Source organism: Macaca fascicularis, chromosome 10 (genome assembly GCF_037993035.2).
Source record: "Macaca fascicularis isolate 582-1 chromosome 10, T2T-MFA8v1.1".
Classification (NCBI taxonomy): Eukaryota; Metazoa; Chordata; class Mammalia; order Primates; family Cercopithecidae; genus Macaca; species Macaca fascicularis.
In genome coordinates, this window is record NC_088384.1 from 2931931 (window position 1) to 2957482 (window position 25552).

Genomic DNA, 25552 nt, shown 5'->3' on the forward strand with positions numbered 1-25552 from the left:
AGAGATGGGGTTTCACCATCTTGACCAGGCTGGTCTTGAACTCCTGACCTCGTGATCCACCTGCCTCAGCCTCCCACAGTACTGGGATTACAGGCGTGAGCCACTGCGTCCGGCTTACACGGGCGTTCTTATTCCTAGTGCAGCCGCCTCCCCCCGTGGGGTGCTCAGGATACCTCGGCCCTATCTCTGTGCGCCCCATCCCTTCTCCATGGACCTTCACCAGCACCTACGAAGCAGCAGGCTCTATCCCTGACCCCGTGTTCCAGATCACAGCACAGCACAAGGGCAAGGCTGCCCACGTCGGGCTCCTGGGCAGAGTCGGTGGGATCTGAAGTTGGGTATCTGGAGCCCCCGCAGGGGCAGCAGGGGAGAAAAGGACCCTTGACCAGAGTCAGAAAACCCGGACTCCAAATCCAGCCCTGGGAAGCCTGGCAGGGGTCTGCCCTCCATGGGGTGGGCCAGCTGAGTCTGGGACCCATCTCCACAGGTCCCTGCACCACGTCCCTGGAAGGCCAGTGAGCGCTGCACCCGGCCTAAGATGCCTGCACCCATGTTCAGTGCAGGATGCCACGGATATAGCTGCCCTGAAGTCCACCAAGGCCTGGAGGGGCCACCAGCCAGTGACACCCCTATATATCCTCGGCCTTACTCCACCTGCCCAGCCCCTGCCCCTATCTTCTCCTGCCCAGCCCCTGCCCCTACCTTCTCCTGGCTTTGCAGGGCCTCTGCCCCCACCAGGCCGCAGCACGAGGGCAACCCCACAGCAGCTCAAGTCTACGCCTGCCACTCAGGGATGCTGGTTTCTCTCCACCCCAAGGAGTGGCCTCAGGCCCCCCGCCTAGGGGACTCCGCATCTCACCCACAGGGGACCCTCCCTCCCTGCACTCTCTCCTGGGCTGTGGTCAAGCTGCTGCGCCTGGAACCAAGGCATCCAATACCCCGCGTGGGCTCCTTCACCCCATGGCTGCCTGGACTGGCACACGGCTGCTGCCGGCTAGGCCCATAGCAGTGCCCATATCTGCCCCAGGGAGGGGTCTCCCCACCCACTCTGGTCACAAGGGGGGCGGGCAGCCTGGATTTAATGCCGGCCCTACGCGCCCACCCCTGACCTTTGGCTGGTGTTGACACCAGACGCCTTCCCAGGACACACTGGGCCTTGGGGGGGTCCCGGCTGTGGGGTTCCCAGGTCTCACACTGACCCCTGAGCCTGGCTAGTCACCAAAGACCTTGGTCAAGCCCACACTCCCCCTACAGTCAGCAACAGCATATGTACAGCAGAGTTCCCTACCAGCGGACAGGCTCCCACCAGGCGCCAGGACAGCCCCTCCCACCCTGTGCCACCTCATAGCAGGTGCCCTTTCCAAGTGCCCTTTCCAGCAAGGCTGAGCCACAGCGCAGCTTGTCAGCAGCTTGACATCTAGGGGCCGGGGATCACCACCAGCTGACAGCAGGCGCTCCTCTGCACGTGCTCAGAGCCCATGGGGGCCGGAGCTGTGGCCTCCCGAGCCTAGGCACGAGAGTGTCTTGAACTGGTCAGACCCAGAGACAAGGAGCCAGGTCCCGCTAGCAGCCTCGGCCAGACCACACGTAGACGACGGAACAGCACCCAGGGGACCTCGCCGTCCTGCAGACGGCCCCTCTGCTGTCCTTTTCCTCTCCCAGAGGCAACACCAAAGAACCACAGCCTCGGGCAAGAGACCCCCACACACAGGCAAGTAAGGCAGGGTGCCGGCATCTCCCTGACCACCCCCAGGAACTGGAGACTGCGCCCCAGCCAGTCCCCAAGCCACAAGCTCACACATCCATGGGAGCAGCTGTGCCAATGGCCAGGGGCCTGACCTGAGGATACACCAAGGCCTAGGGGGACCTTCAGGGAAGGGGCCGCATCAGGGAAGAGGCACCCTCGGGGATGCCGCGCTCAGCGCCCGGAGGGGTCCCAGGGCTGCAGGTGCTTACCGTCCACACAGGCGGGCCGGGCTCTCGTGGTGCCGGCGATCTGCCCCTTTCTACACGCACAGCGGGCGGTCTGCCGGGCGATCGTCCTCCGAGGCTGGCTGCTGTCCCGGTCCAGGGTCACAATCTCACAGGTGCCGGCGGCCAGCTGACCTGCAGAGAGGAGCAGAAGCAAATGAGTGGCCACACGTTACAGACACCCATAGCCAGAGCCCACCCACCAAGGGGCCCCCGGCAGCCAGGCCACAGGGCAGGGAGACCGCTTCACTCAGAGGGAGCGTCCGAAAGCACCTCGAAGGCTGCCAGCAAGGAGCGCTCGATGGAAGCCAGAGCTGGGTCAAGTCGGCGACCTCCACCCTGTGCACAGCCTGGCGTTCAGGCAGCACTGCCTTGGCAGACAGGAAATTAAACGCAGCCCCATCTTTGTCACGCCCGGAAATGAAAGGCTCGGATCACGAGGAGGGAGCTGGCTCTCCTGCACACAATCAGGCGCTGCTGGAGGGAAGCCGGGCTCTACGAGGAACAGTGCTTGGTCTCCATTCCCAAGCGCCAGCACACTGGACCCAGGGCATGGCATTTTGGAGCCGGAAAACAGGTCAGACCCCCTCTCAGGCTTGTCAAAGGCTGTGTGGAACCAGCCACGCTGCCAGGGAGGAACTGCCATCCCCGCCTGGGTACAGAGGCATGAGCAGGCAGGCACCACTGTGTGTATCAATGCCAAAGCGTTCAGGGTTTCCTCTGCCCTCCCACAGTGCCGTGCACGCCCCCACACACATATGTGCATGTACATATATGCACACAGGCACACATGGCCGCACACAAGGCACAGATGTGCACACACCACACCCCTGGAGTGAGCCACAGGCATGCAGGTTTACACGGGTGCCACCCAGGTATGAGCACACTAAGGCCAGGGGGCCCAGGCTCACTAGCAGCACATAAGGATATGCTCCCCAGGGGTGCACGTGCCCATGCAGACACAGGTACACCCAAACTTCATGGATGTGCTGTGCAGACACCCATCACCCATGGGTGTCGTGGACAGGCTCCCACAGGGGTACCCTGCATCCCTGATCTCTCGTCATACCACCTCTGCTCCCCACATTACAGACACCCCACGGGGCAGGAGGTAGGCGGGAAGGACCCTGGGGGCAGAGTCAGGGTCTGAGATCACCTGTGGTACAGAGAAGGGGCACATTTCTTCCAAAGGTGCCAGCATAAATAATTTCCCTGGCTTTCCTCGCTGCCCCCTCCACATCCCCTAAATTCCAAGGAGAAGGCTGTCTCTGCAAGGGGCGGGCAGCCCGGGCGTCTCAGGAGTGGGAAGGTGAAACACCAGGAAGTTCTACCTGCAAATCAACCCATGGAATCTAAGACGCCACTCTGCTGGTAAAACGCGGCACGGCCACCGCCAATCACGGCCAGATGTTAACACTGACAGATAAAGACAGTGCCCGCGCTCCAGGTAAAGATGAAAACCCAGCACCCCCAGGGCAGGATGGAGCCTGTCCCTCAGCCAGTGCTGCCCAAATCCACCCTGAATGGTGAGTGACAGGTCCCCTGCCATCCAGCGCCACGTGGACACCTGCTCCCTGGAACCACCTGGATGTCCACTCACTGGCTGCCTCACTCCTTCCTCCGAGCAGGTAACGAGCGCCTGCTGCAAGCCCTCGCCTGTGCAGCACCCTGGGGCCCCGGCAGTGAGAACAGTGTGGTTTCCTCCCCAGCGGCCCCGGCAGTGAGAACACAGTGTGGTTTCCTCCCCAGCGGCCCCGGCAGTGAGAAGTGTGGTTTCCTCCCCAGCGGCCCCGGCAGTGAGAACAGTGTGGTTTCCTCCCCAGCGGCCCCAGCAGTGAGAACAGTGTGGTTTCCTCCCCAGCGGCCCCGGCAGTGAGAAGTGTGGTTTCCTCCCCAGCGGCCCCGGCAGTGAGAAAACAGTGTGGTTTCCTCCCCAGCGGCTCCTTCCACCTGAGGGAGATGGCGGCAGCATTACAGATGCCCGGACTCAGGGCTCCCAGCCTGTGGAGATCAGCAGAGAGTCTGGGGGCTGCCTGGGGGGCTCAGAACAACAGGATGGCAGGGAGGTGACTCCGAGGAAAGCCGTGGTGGGTGCATGAGGGACGAAGGGTGGCCATTCCAGCCTTGCAGAGAGGAACCTGCAGGCAATGCCTGGGCGCTTCCCAGCAGCTGTTTCTCCAGCCTGGGTGCCCCTCCTTATCCATCCCACTCTTTCTCCTACGATAACCTTAGACGCCCCCTCCTCCGGCACCTGCCTTGTCAATTGTCACCTCTGGGTCCTCCAGCCCAGCACCCTGGCCAGAGCTGACGTCACATGTACTAGTAGGGTGTGGCTTGGAGGAACTTGGAGGGGTCGTCCAGCTCTCTCACCCCAACACCCAACACGGCTCAGGCTGTCCTCAAACCTGGGGAGTGCCCATGTCTGATTGTGACCAGGAAGCACAGGGAACAACTCCAGTGGGCACCAGACCGGCCTGCCTCAGCCCCTTCTGCCCACGGTGCAGGGCATGGAGCTGTCCAAGGTGGCCCAGGCCTGGCTGCAGAGCCCAGTGCATAGGGGCCTGCTGAGCCATGGCCGGTGCATGGCTGCGGGGTGCACGTGGCATGAGTTCACAGGAAGGATGCTGGGGCAGCAGGGGCCTCCCCGGGGACTGTGAACCAACCCCACCACCAAGCCCCTCCCACGATGAGCAAAACCCTCGTTGCCCTGTCGGGGCCACCTCCCCGAAGGCTGTAGGGAGGGCAAAATGCACACAAAATTACACACTTCTCCCAGAAAAGGGAGATACCAAATGAACAAGTGAAGGAGTGGATGAGTAAATACCGCGGGGAAAGAGCATCCGGGAGGATGAGGTGCTGCTTCTCTCCGGATAACAGCGGTGACTGCGTCAAAGCCATGCTGCGGAGTAGCACGCATCTGGGCGGGTCCCGAGCACACGTCCTTACGTGGTGATTTATGCAGAAGTCGCTATGATCGGAGTATGGTCCCCGGCTGCTGTGTTAAGCTCTGCAGGTTGGCTCTGGGCCACTCCACTATTCCAGGCTGCGTTGCCGCTGCCTTGACCCCAGACCCTTCCCTCTAACATCAGCCCCAGCAGAGACTCACGGTGTCCAGGCCACCCGCCTCCTTGGGGCAGGGCCCAGCATGAGGCAGTTCTCTGGAATCATCCACGCACAGTAGCTGGTGCCATGGGGAGACGGCCACAGCAGTGGTGGGGGTACCACTGAGCCTGAGACAGCCTGCTCGCCCTGCTGCTGAGCCTGGTCACTAAGTCACCAACCACACAGCCCACCCCTCAGGCGCTACCTGACCGGCCAGGGTGTTGGCATGGCCAGCGCCCCGGGCAAGCCGCTGTCCCTCCTAGCTGCCCTCCTCCTCTGTAAGGGGCACAGGTGCCACACACTGGGCAGGGCCACACCAAGGTGCACTGGAGGGTTTCCAATCCCAGTTCACCCTCACCCAGGCGGCCCCCAAACCAGCCACGGCCAACCAAACTCTCAGTCCTCAGGTACACAATTCGAACCAAATTATGTAGACAAGATGGTACTGAGCCCTGAAACAAAGCCACCCCTACATCCCTGCCCTGCGGCCACCGGGAGGCTTCCTAGAGGAGGCGTCAGGGCTGTGCAGGAGCTTCCTGCGTAACAGAGCGCCACGGCGAGCTGTGCACTGGGCAGCCTCAACAGCACACGTTCTTCTCCCATGGTGCTGGAGGCCAGCATCTGAGATCCACGTGGCAGCCGGGCCGTGGTGCCTCTGAGCCTTTCTGGGCTGTCGTGGCCCTCGGCTCAGCCCCAGCAGGTGGATGCCTGGAGCCTGCAGTAGATGCAAGGGCAGGGATGGCTTCTGCCAGGCCAGGGGCTGGCCCAGGACTCACCCCAACCCCAGGGTCCCATTCTCCAAATGAGAACACCCAGCCCAACACCTGAGTGACCCCAAAACCTCCTTCTGGGACTACTGACAGGGCCAGGGCAGCCAAGAGCCAGGGTGGCTGGAGCTCCAGAGTGGAGCTCCCTGGCTCTCCCACAGCTGTTCCCCTCATACCACACGGGACTCACACACACATGTGCATGTACACACACCGCACACGTGCACACACAGAACACACCCACACACGTGTGAATGTACATACCACACACTGACCACACATGTGCCCATATACACCACACACAGACCACACAATCCACACACGTGGGTCAGCGTATACCACACAGAAAGACCACGCAGGCCACACACCACATACTCCACACACACAGACCACAGAGTCACTCACATGGTATGTACGCCCACACACACCCCAATCTCTGCCCACTGCGAGGCCTTTGGGGAGGGGTCCTGGCCAGCCTGGTCTCCAGGCTGCAGCGACAGGGTACTCAGGGGTCTGGCTCCAAGTGCCAGGTGATGCTCGGCTGCCATCCAGTGCTGACTGCTCTTCTGCTCACGAGCTCCAAAACCTCCTCATTCTCAGAAACAGGGGTTCAGAAGGGAGGATGGGCCCACCCGGAGTCAGGAGCTGGGGAGGCCACACCAGGACTGCCTGTGGGGTGTGAGAGCCTTGAGGCGTCCTGATGTCTGGAGGTGCAGGATAGACCCGGGTTCCCAGGCCACCCCTTTGCACCTGCCCAGCTTCTAGAAGGAGGTCATTTGGGAAGTTCTGGGGTCCCCTGGGGATCTGGCAGGGCTGGGATAGTGGCAAGGGCCCCCCACAGGGCTTAGTGCCCTCAGCAAAGCACAGGCCCCTCCACCAGGCTGCCCCCTCAGTGTGCTGCTGGTCCACCCACGGTGCCAGCCTTTTCTCGGAGATAGGGGATGGTGTTTCTTTCTCTTCTCTCATCTTTTTGTTTTTAAATAAAGAGTTTGCATTGCTTTTAAGACCGGAAGGAAAAACATTCAAAAATAAAGCAAGTAATCACAATTCCTTCTCCAGCACCAACTCCCACAAAGCCCAGGCAGAGTGCTTGGGGAGTGGTCTCTGCTGAGAGGATGCGGGACCTTGCAGGCCCCCAACGGTGGCCTTTCCGCTGGGCTGGCCTGGACCAGGGGCCTGCCGAGGGCTCCCAGGGAGCGAGGCCGTGTGCACACGCGTGTGCGAGGGGAGGGCGTGCGGGGGGGAGGGGCAGCCACCGTCAGAATGGAAAAGAACAAAGCTGCCTTTGGGGGAGTTTTCTTAGAAAGGCAGTGACATCATCGTGTGGCAAAAATCAGAAGTCGGAGAGAGAGATTTTAAAAAAGAAAGAATCCACCCCTCCAGCCCCAGGACCAGCCCCTCCCGGAACACATCCCCAGACCTGACCTTCTGTCAGGGTGCATACGGGTCGATCACAGGAAACCTCCTTTCCATAAGTGGTGTTTGTCATGCATCATTTCACAGAGACCCCCTTCTGAAGAAAGAATGTGGCCACCTGGAATTCTAAGGTAGCAGGGAACCACCAGAGACCACAGGTCACTGTTCCCACTGCCCCGGCAGGGGGGCCACAGTGCCACCACGGTCTCAGCTTCAGGCAGAAGATGTCCCACAGGGCAGACCCCCACCAACACCCCCCCAACTGGGGAGCCTGGACAGACCACTTCTCAGCTTGTCCCCTGGCCTTTGAATTAGGGAGGCAGCCTAGCTCTGTGCCATACAGAGAAGACCCCTGAGAGGCAGAGCCAGGTGTGAGCCGGGCACTGTCTGTGAGCCACATGGCTGGGAGAGCCTGCATACTTAGGAGCCCCCGCCGTCTCTGGAAGAAACTGCCCCGGGGTAAATGCCTCTCATCACCCACAGCCCAGCCCTGCCCTGTCCTGTCCTGCCCGCCCAGCTGGCTGTGTCTGAGCCAAAAAGGGAGACCACGACCCAGGGAAAGCCCCACCGTAGAAGCATACCCCACTTGACAGCTGAGATAAGCCAGCCTTGGTTGCCAAGGGAGCCCAGGCTGCGTCTGTGCTAGGCACGCAGGCTGGAGGAGCTTCTGCAGGCTGTGGGCCATTCACGTCCCTCGTCAGCATGCAGAGGGTGGTGGGTGCTGGCACGCCCCCATGCCCACTCAGACGCCAGCTCTGAGCTCCCACATAGCGTGGGACCCTCCACCCTCCAGCAGAGCTGCATGGTAGACCTGTCTGGGAGCCCTGCTGGGGGCTAGGCCGAGCCTCCACTGTCCCAGGGCAGGAACCGAGGAGTGGTCTGGTGGTCTCTGGGAGTCTGAGGCCTGCAGAGCCGAAAAGCCTGGCGCCGGCCCCATTTGCTGCACTGGCACAGCAGGGCATGGGCTGGACTGGGTTCAGGGACTGCAGCAAGCCCTGCGCAACCCACCCAGGCTAGCACCAGCATCACCTCGGTTCCTACAAACTTTACAGAAACAGCTCACAGCGCTGAAGCCACAGGCCTGGGGGTCACGATCTGGGACCTGCGGATGAGGGGCAGGGCACTGAAGAAAGTATCTGTGCAGCAAACTCCCAGAGCCCTGCCCAGACCCTGGGACCACCGGCTCTCCGGGACCCCGGCAGGCAACGGCGGGAAGGACGCTGTGGACTTGAGTAGAGGTGGGTACAGGACCCAGTCCAGCCACTCTGTTTTTATGAGTGAGTCAAGTTATGACAGGGGAGATGGCTGGACCCAGGAAAGACCAGACTGGTGGCCATGACAGAAGCCCCTCAAATCCCTGCAGAGTCCTCAAAGCAAGGGACCACCCAGGCTGGGCAGGTCACTGGAAGGTCCAGGGAGAATGTCTAGGAGACAGGCAGTGCCCCCTCCTTCCAGGTGCTGGGTGGGGGCTGGTGGGACAGTGGGGGCACCTGGGAGTAGCTTCAGGGGGTCACTGACCAGGTCCAGGCTCCAGGAGGTGTGACAAAGGGAGTCACTCAGGGGCCAGGCTGGGGCCTCCCTGGCGGGAAACAGGCCCTCAGGGTGTCTGGAGCTCAGCCTGGTCCCTCTGGAGCAGCTCCTGCCACCCGTGGGGCGCAGACAGACAAACCATGTGATCCTGCCAGGCTGTGACACAGATCTGGGAGGATGTCTGATGTGACGGATGACAGGATGAAGATCCAAAATGACTTTGACAGGCACAGACCAAAAGGGTGGTATTTACCCACCACAAATGTCAGCTCTGTGCTTGGTCAGACCAAAAGCAAGGTGCAGCTGAGGGGCCCGGCAGGCCTGAGGGCAGGGGACGGCCTGAGGTGACCCACAGTGCCACTGGGAAGGTGGGGCCCAGGGGCAGGTCCCCAACAGGGAGAAAAGGAGGCGCCATAGGGCCATCCAGAGTTCCCGTAGGGAGCGCTCACAGACCAGCCTGTGTCCAAGTGATGGGTGGGGCAACGCGGTGTCCTCAGCCTGTCTTGCCCACCTGCATGGGCGCCATCTCTGAGCTGGGACCTGGGAGGAAATGAGGCCAGAAGAGCTGGGCTTAGTGTCGGGGTGCTGCCTGTGTGCGGTGACCCAGGGTTTAGTGTCACAGGGTACCGCCTGTGTGCTGTGTCCCAGGGCTTAGTGTCGGGGTGTCGCCTGTGTGCGGTGACCCAGGGCTTAGCGTCAGGGGAGGGGTGTTGCCTGTGTGCGGTGTCCCAGGGCTTAGTGTCGGGGTGTCGCCTGTGTGCGGTGACCCAGGGCTTAGTGTCAGGGGAGGGGTGTTGCCTCTGTGCGGTGACCCAGGGTTTAGTGTTGGGGTGCTGCCTGTGTGCAGTGACCCAGGGCTTAGTGTCAGGGGGTGCTGCCTGTGTGTGGTGGCCCAGGTCGTAGTGTCAGGGGTCTAAGACACGTGTACCCTGTGACCAGTCATTCGCTTTGTAGGAGTAGCTCTCAAGGAAGAAGGTGTGAATAATGCCAGCAGCTGGACTGGCACTGCCAGGGCATGGTGACAGACAAGACACGCCTGTATGCTCACTGAGTGCCCCATACCCGCAGGTGAGTGCTCTTGGCCACTGAGAATCTCGAGGTGGGCAATTTCTAACACCCTGGGTGCCCCTTGCATCATGTCCTCAGTAACTGTCTTGTCAGTTTAGCAGGACAAGACTCCCTCTGCAGTGACCCCTGGGCAGGACAACCTCAGGATCCCAGGTCCCAAATCTGTGCATGGCTCTGTTTTCAAGGCGTTACACAAGGAGACTTCTTCATAAACCGGAAGGAGAAACGCCTCAGGGAGAGTTTCCGCTGGCGTGGGAAACTGCTCGGCTGTGCCGGGTGGGTGGGGGTGGCTGGGAAGGCGTTGGGGACGTCGATGGCTTGGGCTGGACACGAGGCTGTGAGTTCTACTCTGCCTTGTCACAGACACACCACATGCCCGACACGCACACACACGTGCACACACCTGAAACACATACACCACACCCCTGAGCGAGGGTGCGGGATTTCATTACAGATGCGAGACCAGCAGGGATAACGGCAGAGCTCAGGCTGGCAAGGCTGCCTCGTACCACAGGGTTTGCGAAGGCACTTTGCTGCCCATAACGCTGGCTCCGCACATCAATTGGGAGGTTACTATTATTACTGCTTTTATTGTGGGTGAAACTAGCCAGTCGGTGTGGACTGAGGCCAAGAGACAAGGTAAGAAAGGCAGACAGGCGAGCAGGGGTCAGCAGGAACCACTCTTGAGCTGAGACATCAGAGCTCTGGGGCGGAGACCAGCCCCGCCAGGCTTCCTGTCACAGGCCGCCTGGGCTGCACGGGCACTGCACATATGCACACGCACACATGTGTGCACACGCCACCATGAGTTCACACTCCCCACAGGCACACATGCACTCCTATGCCACACTCATTTAGTGAGGTACACGCACACACAGATCTTCACACACAGGCACGCCCCAGGAGCCACGGCCCTGTTCGGAGGCCTGTGTGCCTTGTCCACCATACAGGTGTCTGTGCCCTGACAAAGCAGGTGTGGGGGCAGAGCCAGGGACTCGGAAAGGCTGCTCCCCTGCAGACACCTCCGCTTCCACTCTCCCAGAAGTCCCCAGTCAGGGCCCCTGCAGCTGGCCAGGAACATCATCTGGCAACCCCGGCTTTGCTCACTTGGCCCCTTCTGCCCACACCGTGGGGCAGGGGCCAGGAGGGTCCAGAGCCCTGGCTTCAGCCTCCCAGGGCCCTGCGCCTGTCCCATCCAGCTGGACTACACGCTGCCCTACACCGAGGCTGTCCTCCTTGGGCACAGCTGCCTCATCCTGTCACTCCTGGAAGAGGATGCCAGACTCCTGCTCAGCCAGGGTACCAGTCCACACCCATACTAGCTCTACCCCAAGCTGCAGGCCTCAGGCCCAGCCGTCTCCAGGCTCCATGGCAGCAGCCCTGGGGCTCCTGGGGTTCGGAGGCAGCAGGGCCCTGCCACGAGTGGGGGCACCATTGAGGCCGGAACAGCGATTTCCAGGGAGCCTCTCCTCTCCCCACAACAGAAGCCCTCACCTCCACGTCACAGCCATCCACACAGGTAGCTCTGCTCCAACTCGTAAAGTGACTCATGTTTAGTCTTATCCCGGATCGTCTAGACACTTAGCATGAGGATTAAAAACACAGAAAATGCGCTCGTTAGGATCCGATGGAGTATCACAGTCTCAATATTTAGGTTACAGTGAAATCGAGTTTGTTACTAAATCCCAAAATCAACTCCTCCGCCACAGTCTGACTTCAACAGAAGCAATTACACGTGTGCGGGAGATCATGGAAGCCTGGTTCCCCCATGGAACAGCCAGCGGCTGGCCCAGGCTGCCCTCACTCACATAGTTGTGAAATAGAATGCTGGCGTTGCTGGCAAAGTCAACGATCTCAGGGAAACATCAACTGAAGTGACCTGGCCATCTGACGGCAACGCCTCCCTGTGTCCCCACTGGCCAGCCCCTCCCATGGCCCTCCTGGAATCTTCAGCCGGCTCCCACCACTGCCGGGAGCACCTGCCTGTGGCCTGGCCAGTCTGGCCACTGCCTGTGGACCTGCAAATGTGAGCAGGGCCCACAGGAAGTGCGTGGGTGGCTGGGAGGGAGGAGGGAGGTGCCTGGGACCTGCAGCTCTTCCCAAGCTCTGCCTGGGCCAAGTGTGCCAAGAGCCGCCTGTGAAATCCGACAGAAACAGGTGGAGAAGACGATAATACAAATAAAAAGGCAACAGTGGCTATGATTACAACAATGGCCGGGGCTGCTCAGCCCCGCAGGACCCAAGCCAGAGCATCTGCCGTTCAGCTCCCTGCGTTGGCTCCTCGGGGCACTGAATAAAAAACGCCCAGCGCCACCGGCAGAAGCCCCTTCCTTCTCTCTCGGGTTCCCAGGCTGCACCTGGAGAGGCCTGGGAATGTGCCCTGCAGACACAGAAGGAACCAGGCCAGGAGAGAGCATGGGTGCGATGCCCAGGAAAGGGTGAGTGCTGGTGGGACTCTGCCCCCCTTAGCTGGGATGGAGGGTTCAAGACAGAAACGCAGGGACTGCTCAAGAGCCACTGAAATGCACCGCGCAGTGATGCCGGGGAAGACAGATGCCCTCACGGACGACGAGCTGCTTCTGCAAGGTTCTAGGCCCCCTGGGTAGGTACTGGGAGATGGTTGCTAGAGGCAGCCAGGAAGGCAGAGCGGCTGGAGGTCAGCCTGTGGTTGCCCTGAAGAAGGCTGGGAAGCCCCAGCTCCTCCCAGGCCCTAACCAGCCTCAGGGGCTACCTGCCCTCAGGACCCTGGTCCCTGCTTCTCGAGGCTGTGCCCTCCACCAGCTACGCCTGCCCACCGGGCTGCCCGAGCACACGTCAACCTCTCAGGCCCAGTCCCGGCTGGCTTGAGACAGGCTGGCCCTGCTCTCTGGCCCCAGCCGGTGCTAGGTTGATAGACTCTGTTGGCATGCATCAGGTCACACCGGGGGCTGGCCCTGCTCTCTAGCTCTGGCTGGTGCTAGGTGGATGGAGCTCTGTTCACATGCATCAGGCCACACCAGGAACAAGGCCGGCCATGCTCTGTGTTCTCCGTCCCCACGCCCCAGGCCCCAGGCCCAGAGCAGCCCAGACAGGATGGTGGAGTAGGGGACACTGCCCGTGCACCTCCCTGACCAGGGTAGCGGATCCCTCTTACCTCAGGAAAATGGCTCCCTGGGACCCTGCTTTGGGCCAGACTTGCTTTTCCTCTTTGATGTGGACATAAACCAAAAAGTGCAGCAAGCTCCTCCCAGATGCCCCGTGGGTCTGCTCCTTCCTGTCCCCCAGCCCAGTATGGACTGCACTTCATGAATGACTGGCAAAGGCAGATGAAGGAAGGATCGTGTGAGTGCATGAGAGAGTGAATGAGGGAGTGGCTGAGGGAGTGGCTGAGTGACTGAATGAATGAATGGGAGTGAATGAATGAGTGAGAGGGTGAATGAGTGAGAGTAGATGAACGAGAGGGTGAATGGGTGAATGAATGAATGAATGAGTGACCAAGTGAGTGACTCAGTGAGTGAGTGAGAGAATGACTGAGTAAATTAGGACTGAATGTGTCAATGAGTGGGTGAGTGGGTGAATCAGTGACTGAGTGGGCGAATCAGTGACTGAGTGAATCAGTGAATGAATGAATGTGTGAATAGTGAATGAATGAATGAATTAATGAATGAGTAAAGGAGTGAAGGAGTGAAGGAGTAAATGAGTAAAAGAGTGAAGGAGTGAATAAATGAGTGAATGAGTAAGAGTGAAGGAGTGAATAAATGAGTGAATGAGTGACTAAATGAGTCAATGAATGAGTGAATGAGTGAATGAGTTAATGAATGAGGGAGTGAGTGAATGAGTAAAGGAGTGAAGGAGTGAATAAATGAGTGATTGAGTGAGTGAATGAGTTAATGAATGAGTGAATGTGTGATGAGTGATGAATGAGTTAATGATTGAATAAGTGAGTGAATAAATGAGTGAATGAGTGAATGTCAAGGAAAGGGAGACTCTCCTCTGGCCATGACTTCCCACCTGCTGAGTCGGTGCGCCGGGCAGCTGAGGGCAGTGGGGGCAGTGCCACCGTCAACACGCCCTGCACCCCCAGGCCCTCTGAGTGACAAGCTGCCCCCTGGAAAGCGTGAGGGCCTCGCCCAGGTCCTAGGGGGCCGCTTCTCACCCACGATTGTGAGAAATAAACACAGTGGCACAGATACCCCTGAGAAATCAAATCAGCACTGTGAATGAACATTCAATTTCTCAGTATTCCACCGTTTCCACGTTCTGGCTTCCTCCCATATCCTCATCTTCACTTTAAAAATGACTTAGTATGTAACTTTCCACAAGTCATTTAAACAAATGGACTCACATGGTCACGACAACAGAAACACCAGGACCCACTAACACCCCCAGCCACCCCCACCAATCGCTCCCTAGAGAAGCCTCCCTTTTTGGCTCTGTTCAGGAGGAATCTGCACCAAGAAAGATGCAGAGAGAGGGAAAAGAGAGACATAGAGCAAAGCATGGGGGGAGAGAGAGAGAGAAAAGAGAGAGGAGAGAAGAGAGACAGAGCAAAGCAGGGGGAGAGAGAGAGAGAGAGAGAGAGAAAAAAAAGGGAGAAGAGAGACACAGAGCAAAGCAGGGAGCTCGAGAGAGAGGGAGGTGGGGCAGAGAGAAGGGGCCCTGCACACCGGTGGTGAGACCCCTGAAAATAAGCTGTATTGTTTCAAGAACATTCCACAAACACACCCGGGCCTACCACCACGCCCCTGGGGCAGGAGCATGGGCCCCGTCTCTCCAGCATTCAGGAATGTCTGTGCAACCACCACCTGCCCAGCCTCCCAGGCCACAGCCAGGCTGTAACACTCTTCCTGCCATGGTGGGCAGACGACACAGGCCACAGCCAGGCTGTAACATTCTCCCTGCCATGGTGGGCCGGTAACATTCGTGCCCTCCTCATCCCTTCACTGGTTCATTCCCCGCAAAGGTCGTGGGGTTCAGGTTGGTTCTGGAGTCCTCCAGGCGACCCAGCCTCCTCCTTGCTGCCCAGGGGGGGCAGCCCGGCTCTCCGGGCTCCTGGGAGCCCCTGGGAATCGCCTCCATGGGGCCCGGCCCCACCCGCACCAGGGACCAGGACTGAGGATGGCTGTGAGCGCCATTCCCAGCCCCAGGAAGTGCACGCCTGCAGCCGTCTAGTGGAACTGAGGATGCTGCAGGCCCATGGGGGTCTCTAGTGCTGTAGTCTATGCCTGCCACCAACTCTGCAGGCCAAGCAGTGACCTCACTCCAGCCCAGCCTCTGCCTGGGGCTGCAGAGACACCGCCCTGGAGCCTTCAATTCTCTCTGCAGGGATGACGAGGAGGCCGCCAGCCTCTGCTGCCCCTCACCAGGAGGGGTCAGGGCCCTCGCAGCCAGGTCCCAAGGCATCCATGACTGAAAAAAACTCCCAGGGCCAGGGCCCTTCAATGCCCAACACAGAAAACAGTCTCCACAGGGGGCTTCCCCAAGGGGACCCTTCAACCCCCGGGGTGCTCGCAGCCTCTCCAGGGCCCGGCACGTTCTGTGTGTCTTGTTTCACCCTAGTATCCCCGCAAGGGGAGCAGGCACCAAGCTCAGAGATCCGGGCCCCAGCCTGGCCAGGCAGCAGCGCAGTGGACTTCAGGGTGGACCTCAGGGTGTAACTCTGGACCCCACCCCAAAACTTGGCACCAAAGGGGTCAGGGCAAAGCAAGGGCAGTGGCCTGGGTTTCCCATTCTGTAAAACTGCCCTGTGGGATTAACACCTGTCTGCCTCTGGACTGGGTTTCTCACTGTATAAAATTACCCCATGGGATTAACACTCGTCTGCCTCTGGACTGGGTTTCTCACTGTATAAAATTACCCCATGGGATTAACACCCGTCTGCCTCCGGACTGGGTTTCTCACTGTATAAAATTACCCCATGGGATTAACACCCGTCTGCCTCCGGACTGGGTTTCTCATTGTATAAAATTACCCCATGGGATTAACACCCGTCTGCTTCTGGACTGGGTTTCTCACGGTGTAAAATTACCCCACGGGATTAACACCCGTCTGCCTCTGGTCAGAAAAGCCTCAACCCACACCAGGCAGGCCCACAGCAGGTGGGAGGCAGGCAGGGCCCGTGGTGGTAAGGGTTGAGGACGGTGGCCAGGAAGCTGCACATGTGGGGGGCTCCCTGGGCCCACAGGAAAGACCTGCACCCCAGCCACTCCCGACTCCCAGGTGGGAGACGGCGTTTAGGAAGACAACGTCCAGCCTAGGCCCTGGAGAAGGTGGATTCCTTGTTCTCACGCGACACTCAGGGACAATGTGATGAAGGAACACAGGATTTCCCTGCACCGAGCCGTGTGTCCGGCCGGAGCCCTGCAACCCGTACTGCCTGGGAGGTGGGCAGGCGTGTCTGCATTTTACAGGGGCTGGGGTTCAGGGGTCCCATCACCCGTTCACGGCCAGGAACTGAGAAGCTGCATTTAAACCAGACCACATCCCAGCTGCCCCCCAGGCCCCCTGCTGTCCTTCCCACACTGCCACGCAGATGCTTTACGTTCTGGGATGTCTAGCGAATGTCAGGAAACCTGGAGGGTGTCAGATTTCCCCCTAAGTCCTCTCAACCTGAGATCCAGCCGCAAGGCTGTGGTTCGGCAAAAGCAACTAATTAACCTGCTCCCAGCGCCTGAGTCTGGCTAATTTGTTCTGCAGTTAACACGGGGCTCGGGAGGCCGGTGTGAGGCCGGGGCTGTGCATCTGGATAATGAGGCAGCAGGAGCTCTGGTCCAAGAGCGCTCCCTCACACTGCATGGCTGCGTGGGCCGCACTGGTGCTGGGGCACTGGGACACCAGAGGAACCCCTCCCACCAGAGACCTGTCCACGTCAGTCCCTGCTGGAGAGGCTGGGCAGGCGCGTGTCCAGCATGACCCTCCTGGAAGGTATGTGGCTGGGTGGGGCTGCCCACCAGGGACTGCACACCTGGGTGGGCTGCAGTTCCTGCCAGGGGAGCCTGAAGTTGCCCACTTCACCCTGGCCTGGCCTGGCAGAGGGGCTGGGACGCCAGAGCAGCCGAGGGCCGCCTGCCTCTCCCAGCAGAGGGCGGGTCATCCCAGTCCCGGTCCCCTGACCCTCTCGAGTAGGTGAGCCAAAGGAGCTGCAGACCTGCATCCTCCTGGCCCAGGAGCTCCGTCCTTAGAAAGGGCAGAGTGGGGAGCCAGACCCCCTCTGCAATGTTCCTGCAGGAGACGAGGGACTCCACACTGCATCCCAGAGCACCGGCCCCTGGCTGCAGGACGCGCCGAGTTCCCCTGCCCTCAGTGACCCTGGGCCTCACATCCCAGAGCCAGCACGCACGCTGGGCTCCCCCCACGCAGGTGCCCCTGAGGCACTGAGTATCTGGGTATAGGGGGCAGATTTGGGCTCACTTTGCTTTGTCCTCGGGGGTCTGGCTGGCTGGTTTCAGGTAGAAACAAAAGAAGCCCCACAGCCAAGTGCTCAGCTTCCTTCCCCAGCACCTGGAGCCTGGGGTTCATCACCCCAGTGATTCAGGACCCCGCTAGCCAGCTCTGCAGCCTGTGTGGCTTCTAGGCAGCCCCTGATGGAGGGCGGTGAAGATGTGGACACTGTCATTGTTCTGGAAGCGGCACTCACTGCACAGAGAGGCCCATTATTAGCGCCTCACTGGGTCCACCTGGCGCCCCACCAATTATCCCACACACCTGCGTAGTAAGGAGGCAAGGCCACCTGACCTGGGCCCGAGCAGGGCTGGAAAGTTGTGGACACAACAGCCCCCACCTGGTCATCACATGCCGCTGACCCACTCAACAAAGGCAATAAATAAAGGCCACGCGCTCCCCAAGGCCAGGGCCGAGGCAGCAGTGGAGCAAAGCAGCCCCTTCTCTGTGCCTGTCACCAGCCCTGGGCGCCTGCCCCTCTTGGAATTTCCCCACCCCACCCACAAGGCATCCTGTGCTGGTCAGTGCCAGGGCCAGGGAGTAATTTGGGGCAAACAGGGGACATGTTATTCAGCGAGCTCTCCTCCAACTAGAGACGCCCAGCACAGTTCTGCACGCAGAGCCCCCTATTTAGAGAATCTGGAATTTGCAGCCTCCCACTCCACCTGCTCATCCCCCGCCCCCGTTCTGCAAGCAGAGCCCCCTATTTAGAGAATCTGGAATTTGCAGCCTCCCACTGCACCTGCTCGTCCCCCACCCCAGTCGGGTCAGTTCCTGCCAGGCCGGGACTGGCTTCTCTGAGCTGGCTCTCTATGCAGCTTGCAGGGTGACCCAGCGATCCCTGGCCAACACTGGAGCCCAAGAGGTTTTAAAGGACATGACCCCAGCTCAGCTCCAATTTCCCAGGCGCATGCACACCTCTGCCGGGAGGACACTCAGCGTTGCCGGGTGTCGTCTGCCCTCTCCCATCCGGGGGGCCGTGATCCAGGGATTCCTGCGGGGGCGATGTGGACGTCAGGGCTGGGACTCAGGGCTGGGAATCTGTGCTAGGGACCGTCCCAAGAATCCCAGGGTTTCCTGCGGTGGCGATGTGGACATAGAGTTGGGTCTCTGCACTGCGGACTGTCCCATGCATCCCACATTGGAACAAGCACAGCTGTCCCCAGACATCATCAAATGTCCCAAGGGGCAAAACCGTTCCTAGTTGAGACCATGCAGCGTGGCCCACACCTGTGACTCCCCAGCGTTTACCACATGTTCCCACCCCAGTCTCAAGAGGATGCACGTGTCTTTCAGACCGTTTCTAGGCACGAGGAACACAGGAATGAGGTGGACTTAGCAAAACCAGCAGCAGCAGGGGTTGGGGCCCAGGGAGCTGCGAGCTGCAGGGCATCCGGAGGGCTGCCTGGAGGCAGAGCTATGGGCTCAGCTGTGCTCCACAGTGTCCCATTCCCGAGGCCCCGGGGTGCCAAGGCCAGGACGAGGAGGGACCACTGGGTTGTTCCGGCTCTGTCCCTCCTTCCTTAGCTGGAGGATGGGAGGCCTGGGAGAGGGTGTGTGAGCTGAACAAGCAGGGGAGAGTCTGCCCAGGGCCAGGCCCTGAGGGCGGGAGGGCCTACATGGGGCTGAAGCACAGAACCTCAGCAGGCCCGGCCCTCAAGCGAGCGTTGCTGAAGTGCAGCCTACCTCGAGGGGAGCCGCTGGGACCCCAGAGCACCGGTCTGGTGGGTCCCTTCCTTCAGGAGGCCACCGGCAGGGCCTGCAGAGGGTCCAGGGCTTCCTCTCCGCCCGGCAGCCGCGAGTGTGCTGTGGCCCTCGCAGCTCCTCTCCTCGCCACTTGACTCAGGCCTCAGAGAAACGGCGCCCGGCTCTGCACTTCTCGGTCAAGCCGTGCGCCTGCGCGCCCAGACCCCACCCACAGCCCCAGGTGCCGCCTCCTAATTAACCTGACGCCTTCTACCTTGCGGGAGGCTGGCACATGTAAGGACTGGCAGACACGCCGCCGTGTCTGATCCTTCCCATAACTGTGGGTGGCCACAGAGCTGTGTGCAGCAGTGGCTATTTGTCTTAAGGAGAAACACCCCACCAAGGGGCCTAAAATCCTCCCGGAGACAGCCATGCCCTGTCTCTGGCTCCAGGGGGGACACAGGGCACAGGCACGGCAGCTCTGCTTCTCCAAGCTCCTCCAGCTCAACAGCACATCTGGGAGCTCACCAGGTCCAAGCATCGCCTCTCCTGGAGGGGGTGGCGAAGGCGCCTGTGGCTGCACAGAGAGCAAGCCCTTCTGTGCCCTCCTTAGCAGATCTGGCATCCCGCCTGGGAGAAAAGCCAGGCACAGGGCACCTGGGCACCTGCAGAGGAAGCTGCGATCGGTGACATGATCTGAGCAGGAGAGATCTTCTGGGCCTGGAACCTACGGGACCCCAGCAGGGGAGAGCAGAAGGCCACACTCCAGAGGCAAAGGGGGCGATGACCAGGAAGCAGGAGGGGCTGGGGCTGGCATGGAGAGTGTGCCAAGGCGGGGGCTCCTCTGAAACCCCAACAAGCTGGGTCCTGTGGGGCAGCAGCCAGCCTCCCCCTGTCCCTACGAGCCTAGCCTGGGCCTGTGAAGAGGTGGAACGTGGTAGCCTGTGCTGCCAAATGCCCCGCAACCGCCCTCCTGCCAGCTGCGTCACCTCCCAAGTCCACCTCAACTCCAAGGACCCACCAGAGCCTCAGGCCAGACCTCAGAGCCAGCAGAGTCACGTCCTATACCCACCCCAGCCTGGCTTGCAGAGACAGCAGGTCCCAGCCTGACCAGGATGGCAACTTCCACTCCAGGCAGGGTTCCCCGGCACCGAGCCTCCGTTTCCCTGCCTGGACTGTGGGAGTAAGGTGAGTGCACACACCTGCCTGCTGGGTCACCTGGGAGCATCTGGAGAATATGCAACCCCCCCGTCCTTGCTGGCATGTGTCGCTGAGGTCGGCCTAACACGGGCTCCATGGACAGCCTCAGTGCCCAGGCCAGGCCTGTGCCTCCCTCCCCCTCGTCCTGGCCATGGCCCTGAGGCCCTTACTCCCTGCAGCCTCCACACCAGCCCAGGCGTGGGTCAGGGACAGACACGGAGGGTCCTGCCTCAGCTGCACTCAGGGTGTTAGTGCCTCATTTTGGATGAGCCAAGAAAGGAGGCTGCTGGGTCCAACAGGATGGAGTCTCCCACGACAAAGGCTGCAGTTTCCATCCTGCTACTCGCCCCCGGTAAGAAAGCTGCTCGGCCTCTCTGCAGCTGCCTGCCCTCCAAGCACAGCAGGATGGAGCTACCTGGGGGGCAGGGCTGTGTCACAATTTACAAAAACCACCAGCAGCATCACAGGCACTCTGCGTGCGCCGTCGCGAACCCTGGCCCTGGCCCAGCCTGCATGCGGCGGCCTCTGGGTACTGACGCATTTCTCCATCCTCGGCGCCTGTGGGGCTGCCTCCCCTGCCACCCCCAGACCTGCAGCTGCTGGGCACGTGCTAGCTCCGGGAACAGAGATGGAGACAACACCTCCTTCACTGTACCCAGACTCTTACTGCAGACGTTCCTGTCTTGGGAGGAGCCAACTTGGGAGGTCCAGGATGGTTCAGAAAAGACTGAACTTCCAGAAAAATTCAACTATTATCAGGTTTCTTCTGCTTAACCTTCTTTAGACACACACACGTGGTGCCAATGCCAAGCCGAGTGGAAATCATGTCTTCTGGCCTTGGCGTGTATCCTGGCAGATTACAGGAAACAGAAGAACCTGCAGGATCACCAGAGGGGTTGCTGCTGCCACAGTGAAGGAAGGGGCCCCGCGGCCATCCTTCCAATGTCCACGGAGCCCCCACAAAGCCACAGGACTGGCAATCCCACGGAGGACAGGAGGTCTCAGCACAGGGCTGGAGCAGCTGCAAGTTCCACAGGCAAAAAGGAAAAAAAACGGTATCTAAACACCAACCTCACACTTTCACAAAAACCAATTCAAAATGGACCTGAGACCTAAAGACGAAACCCAGTAATATAAAACTTCTAGAAGTAAACACAGGAGAAAAATGTATGGAACCTTGAATTGGGGGATGAGCTTTTAGATAAGCATCAAATGCATACTGTATGAAAGAAAACCATTCGATAGATTAGATTTTACTAACATGACAAACATCTGCTCTGCAAAGACACTGTGAAGAGGATGAAAAGACAAACCGCAGACAGAGAGATGCTAGTTGCAAACCACATACGTGATGAAGAATTATCTGGAGTGCACACACAAAAACCTTTAAGCTGAACAATACGAGCGCAGACGACCCAATTACGACATGGGCAAAGGATGAGAATGAACGTTTCACCAAAAAAAAAAGGCAAATATGCATATGAAAAGGTGCTCAACATCCTCTGCCATCAGGAAACTTCAAATTGAACTAAGGAGGTAACCGCCACACACCTCCTAGAATGGCTCCATTCCAAAAACCAAAAAAATATCTAATGCTGGCGAGGCTGTGGCACACCAGGAATGCTCGTTCACGGCCGGCGGGGGTCCGAGATAACGCAGCCACTTTGGAAGGCAGCTTGGCAGCGTCTTACGAGGCAGAAAGTACTCTTACTATACGATCCCAAAATCACACTCCTGGGTACTTCGCCAATCGATCTGAAAACTTCGGCCCACACAGAAAGCTGCGTGGGAATGTCTATAGCTGCCTTATTCAAATCACCCCAAACTGGAAGCAATCACAAAATTTTTCAATAGGTGAATAGGGATAAACAGAAGGTGGTCAGGTTCATACAGTGGAATCTGAACAACGAGATGCTGCCAAGCCACAAGAGACACGCAGAAACCTTAAACGCTTACTGCCGAGTGCAAGAAGACAGCCTGAAAAGGCTGCACGCACTATGGATCCAACTCCGTGACTCTCTGGAACAGATAACACTGCGGAGAGAGTCAAAGGAGCAGTGGTTGTCGGGGATTCTGGGGGGAAACAGAAAGGAATGAATAGTTGGACCCAGGATATTTTTAGGGCAGAGAAACTATTCTGTAGGATGCTGTGATGGGGAACACACAGCGTCATGCATTTGCCAAAACCCCCACGATTCTGCTAAAGAGTGAACTTCAATCTATGCACATTTAAAAGATCATTTACTAGGTTGGGCATTCCAGGCAGGACTTTATCTGGCGCTGGGAGCATCTGTGTTGTAAATGTGTGAAAAACAACCTCTCTGAGGGAGCTGGGGAGAAAAGGAGCTCGTCCGCACGATTCTGGAAAGGGGTGAGATCTGTAAGAGTAAAAGCAAAAGGACCTGATCGTAAGCTCACTGTGCATCAGTTGATAAAGGTGTTTCCTGTAGGATACAGACTCAGGATTGCCACAGTGCTATACACGGACACGGACACTTGAACTGAACAGTGAGCTGCATGGCCAGTGGCGGCCAGTTTCTCACTGTTGCAGTGTGAATTTACCGACAGGCAAGGGGAAGGGGCTAGAATAATCCACAGCGTGGTGATCAGAGTTGGAGACGCCCGCGTGAACTCCGCTTTAACCTCGACATGGATATGGTGGTTACAGGGGCGTATTCAGGGCTGTGAATAGATGGGTGGATCCTACACATTCATGCGTCTCCTCCCTCTGTCAGTCATGAAGGCTCGGAAACAACGAATGACACTCCATTAGCAACAAGGATGCTGGATGCCAAGACCAAGGTCTTTTTTTTTTCTCTTTGTTTTTTGTTTGTTTGTTTGTTTGTTCTGTTTTTTTGAGACAGGGTCTCACTGTTTCCCAGGCTGGAGTGCAGTGATGCAAATTTGACTCACTACAACCTCTGCCTCCTGGGTTCAAGCAATTCTCCTGCCTCAGCCTCTCGAGTGGCTGGGATTACAGGTGCCTGCCACCACCACCGACTATTTTTTATTTATTTATTTATTTTTTATTTTTAGTAGAGACAGGGTTTTTGCCAAGTTGGCCAGGCTGGTCTTGAACTCCAGACCTCAGGTGATCCGCCCACCTCTGCCTCCCAAAGTGCTGCGATTACAGGCGTGAGCCACCGCACGCGGCCAAGACCTAGGTTTCTAATACTACTCTGTGATGAAAGAAACCACACGCCCAAGGGAAATGGCTGTTTCTGAGACTAGGGCAGGAGCTAGACAAGATGAACCAGGAGTCGCTGGTGGTGCCAGAAAGTGAAGAAATGCTTGAAACACGCAGTCACTGATGAACTGTGCCAACGGAGCCCACCAGTGCCGGGGGGAGCGCCCATGGCCAGAGCTAATGCACCTGGCAACCCGGTAAATAAAGCAGCCCTGGATCACAGCCTAAAGGACAAACGCATCTATCAGTCCACACTGATATCAACAGTGAGGGTGACTGAATCGATTATGAAATGGGGAGAAAACGCACGTCCCCAGTGCTGAAGAATCCAAGAAGAGTGGATGTGCCCCGCTCGAGGAGGCGGCCTGTCCCTCGCCCTCTGTAAGTGAGCGCTGCGTCTAGACGCCCTTCCAAGGAACAGCCTATGGGAGAAAGAGCGACCTCGCGGGGCAGGAACCTGACCCACGCGACCCCAGGCAGGTGCTCAGGGCCAAGCACCTGACACTGCTGACAGCAGATGCCCCTGATAGGATGTGACAAGAGGGGCACTTCACTTTGGCATCTTCCTCCCAAACACCCACAGCCCGGGTCTAATCATGGGAAAAGCGTCAGATTCCAAAAGAGGGTCATTTAGTAAAATACCCGACTTCACTCCTCAAAACTGTCAGGGTCGTCAAAAATACAGATAGTCTGAGCAATGGTCAGAGCCAAGAGGGGTCCTAGGAGACGTGACAACAAACAATATCACGTGGGATCCTGGATGGGATCTCAGACAGAAAAGGACAAAACTAAGGAATTCTGGATCCCACACAAACTGTAGCTGAAGATGACAAGCCCATGCCAGTTCTTTAATTGTAACAAACATGTATATGAATATTAAAATGTCCTATTAGTAATTATTAGGTGAAAAGCAGGTGCACAGTATATGGGAACGTTCTGAACTGTCTTCAAGTTTTCTATAAATCTAAAATTTTTCCCAAGAAAATTGACCAAGGTCTGTTCAAATATCTGTAGGAAATACGAAGGGCACTAGGCTTTCTGACGTGCACGGTGAGGAGCCCAGCAGAGGCCTCGGGCCGCCATGCCACGCTCTGATGCGATTAAATGGGGTGTGCTGGGCCTGCTGGCTCTTCCTCCCGTACACCTGTCTGCAGGTGTTCCAAGAAAGATGCTGAGCCCCGGGAAGTTCGCATCAGCCTGGCACTCGGCGATGAGCCACCCCCTTCCTCCACCAACCCACGCCAGGAACCTGGTCAAGACACCTGCTCAAAAGGTGATACAGATACCAGTCACGAACACAGCACGGGCTACGTCCCGTCCTACAGGTCACCGCACAGGGCCACACAACAGGCTGTGCTCATGGGCTATGTCCCATCCCACAGGTCACCACGCAGGGCCATGCAACAGGCTGCGCCTGCTGGTGAAACCGTGCTCTTCCAACCCACCGCCGTCAGGGCATCCTGCAAGGTCAAAGGCGACAGCAGCAGTTCGGGCTCACCCCCGCCACCCCCTGCAGACCACAGAACACATTGCTGCAGGGCCAAGCTCGCCTTCTTCTGGGGAATTACAGAGAGACGGAGAGGGCCGTCTGGAGTTACGACCTTCCGGGGAGGAAAACCACGCGGTGAATGGAGCGAAGTGTCCACAGGCCAAGGAAGTGAGCATGGGGTCCCCGCCCACCAGTAGCATGCTTGGCTGTCACGGGCAGTCCCAGGTGGGAAGGGGACCCTGTCCACACAGCCGAGCCCCACGGGGGCCCTGTTCACACCTGTCGACAGGACTCCAAAGAGGCAGCCAACACACCGAGTCAGGGCGCGGGGCCGGTCTGCTGGCAGAGACGGCCACACAACTGAGGCTGCAGCGTGGGCTGTCTCGCATTGACACCACCTCCTCCGGGAATCCTCCTACAGCTGCGCCCTTCTCCAAATATCCACAGCGTTGTACCATGCAGGTGACAAGGACTCCCTCCAGGTGTGACTCTGGTCAGGCTCCTCCCAGCCCTCTTCTGGGCAGAGCCTCACCCTCGGCCAGCTGAGATCCCCTCCATGTCTGCTCCAACTCCTCTTCCTCCTCCTGACACCAAGCCCAGCTCCTGAGTGGTTTCTCTCCACTCTTCACTCCAGAAATCCCCAGTCCCCCGCCGTAAGGCAGCTGAGTGCAATCTCTCCCCACTGCAAGAGTCTCCAGTGGAGCCTTCCTTGCCGTT

General features: G+C 58.7%; 1 protein-coding gene across 14 annotated transcripts in view; it reads right to left on the bottom strand.

Annotated features, from left to right (window-relative positions):
* Window positions 1–25552, bottom strand: part of TAFA5 (TAFA chemokine like family member 5) — a 343256-nt gene that overhangs the window by 185699 nt on the left and 132005 nt on the right. For all 14 annotated transcript variants that reach the window (XR_012418333.1, XR_010578287.2, XR_012418335.1 and 11 more), the window contains exon 2: window positions 1957–2106. Coding sequence is in view for 8 of the 14 variants with exons in the window: in XM_045363421.3 (XP_045219356.1) it covers window positions 1957–2106 (150 nt within the window). In the remaining 6 variants the exon portion in view is untranslated. The remainder of the gene's footprint in view (window positions 1–1956; window positions 2107–25552) is intronic.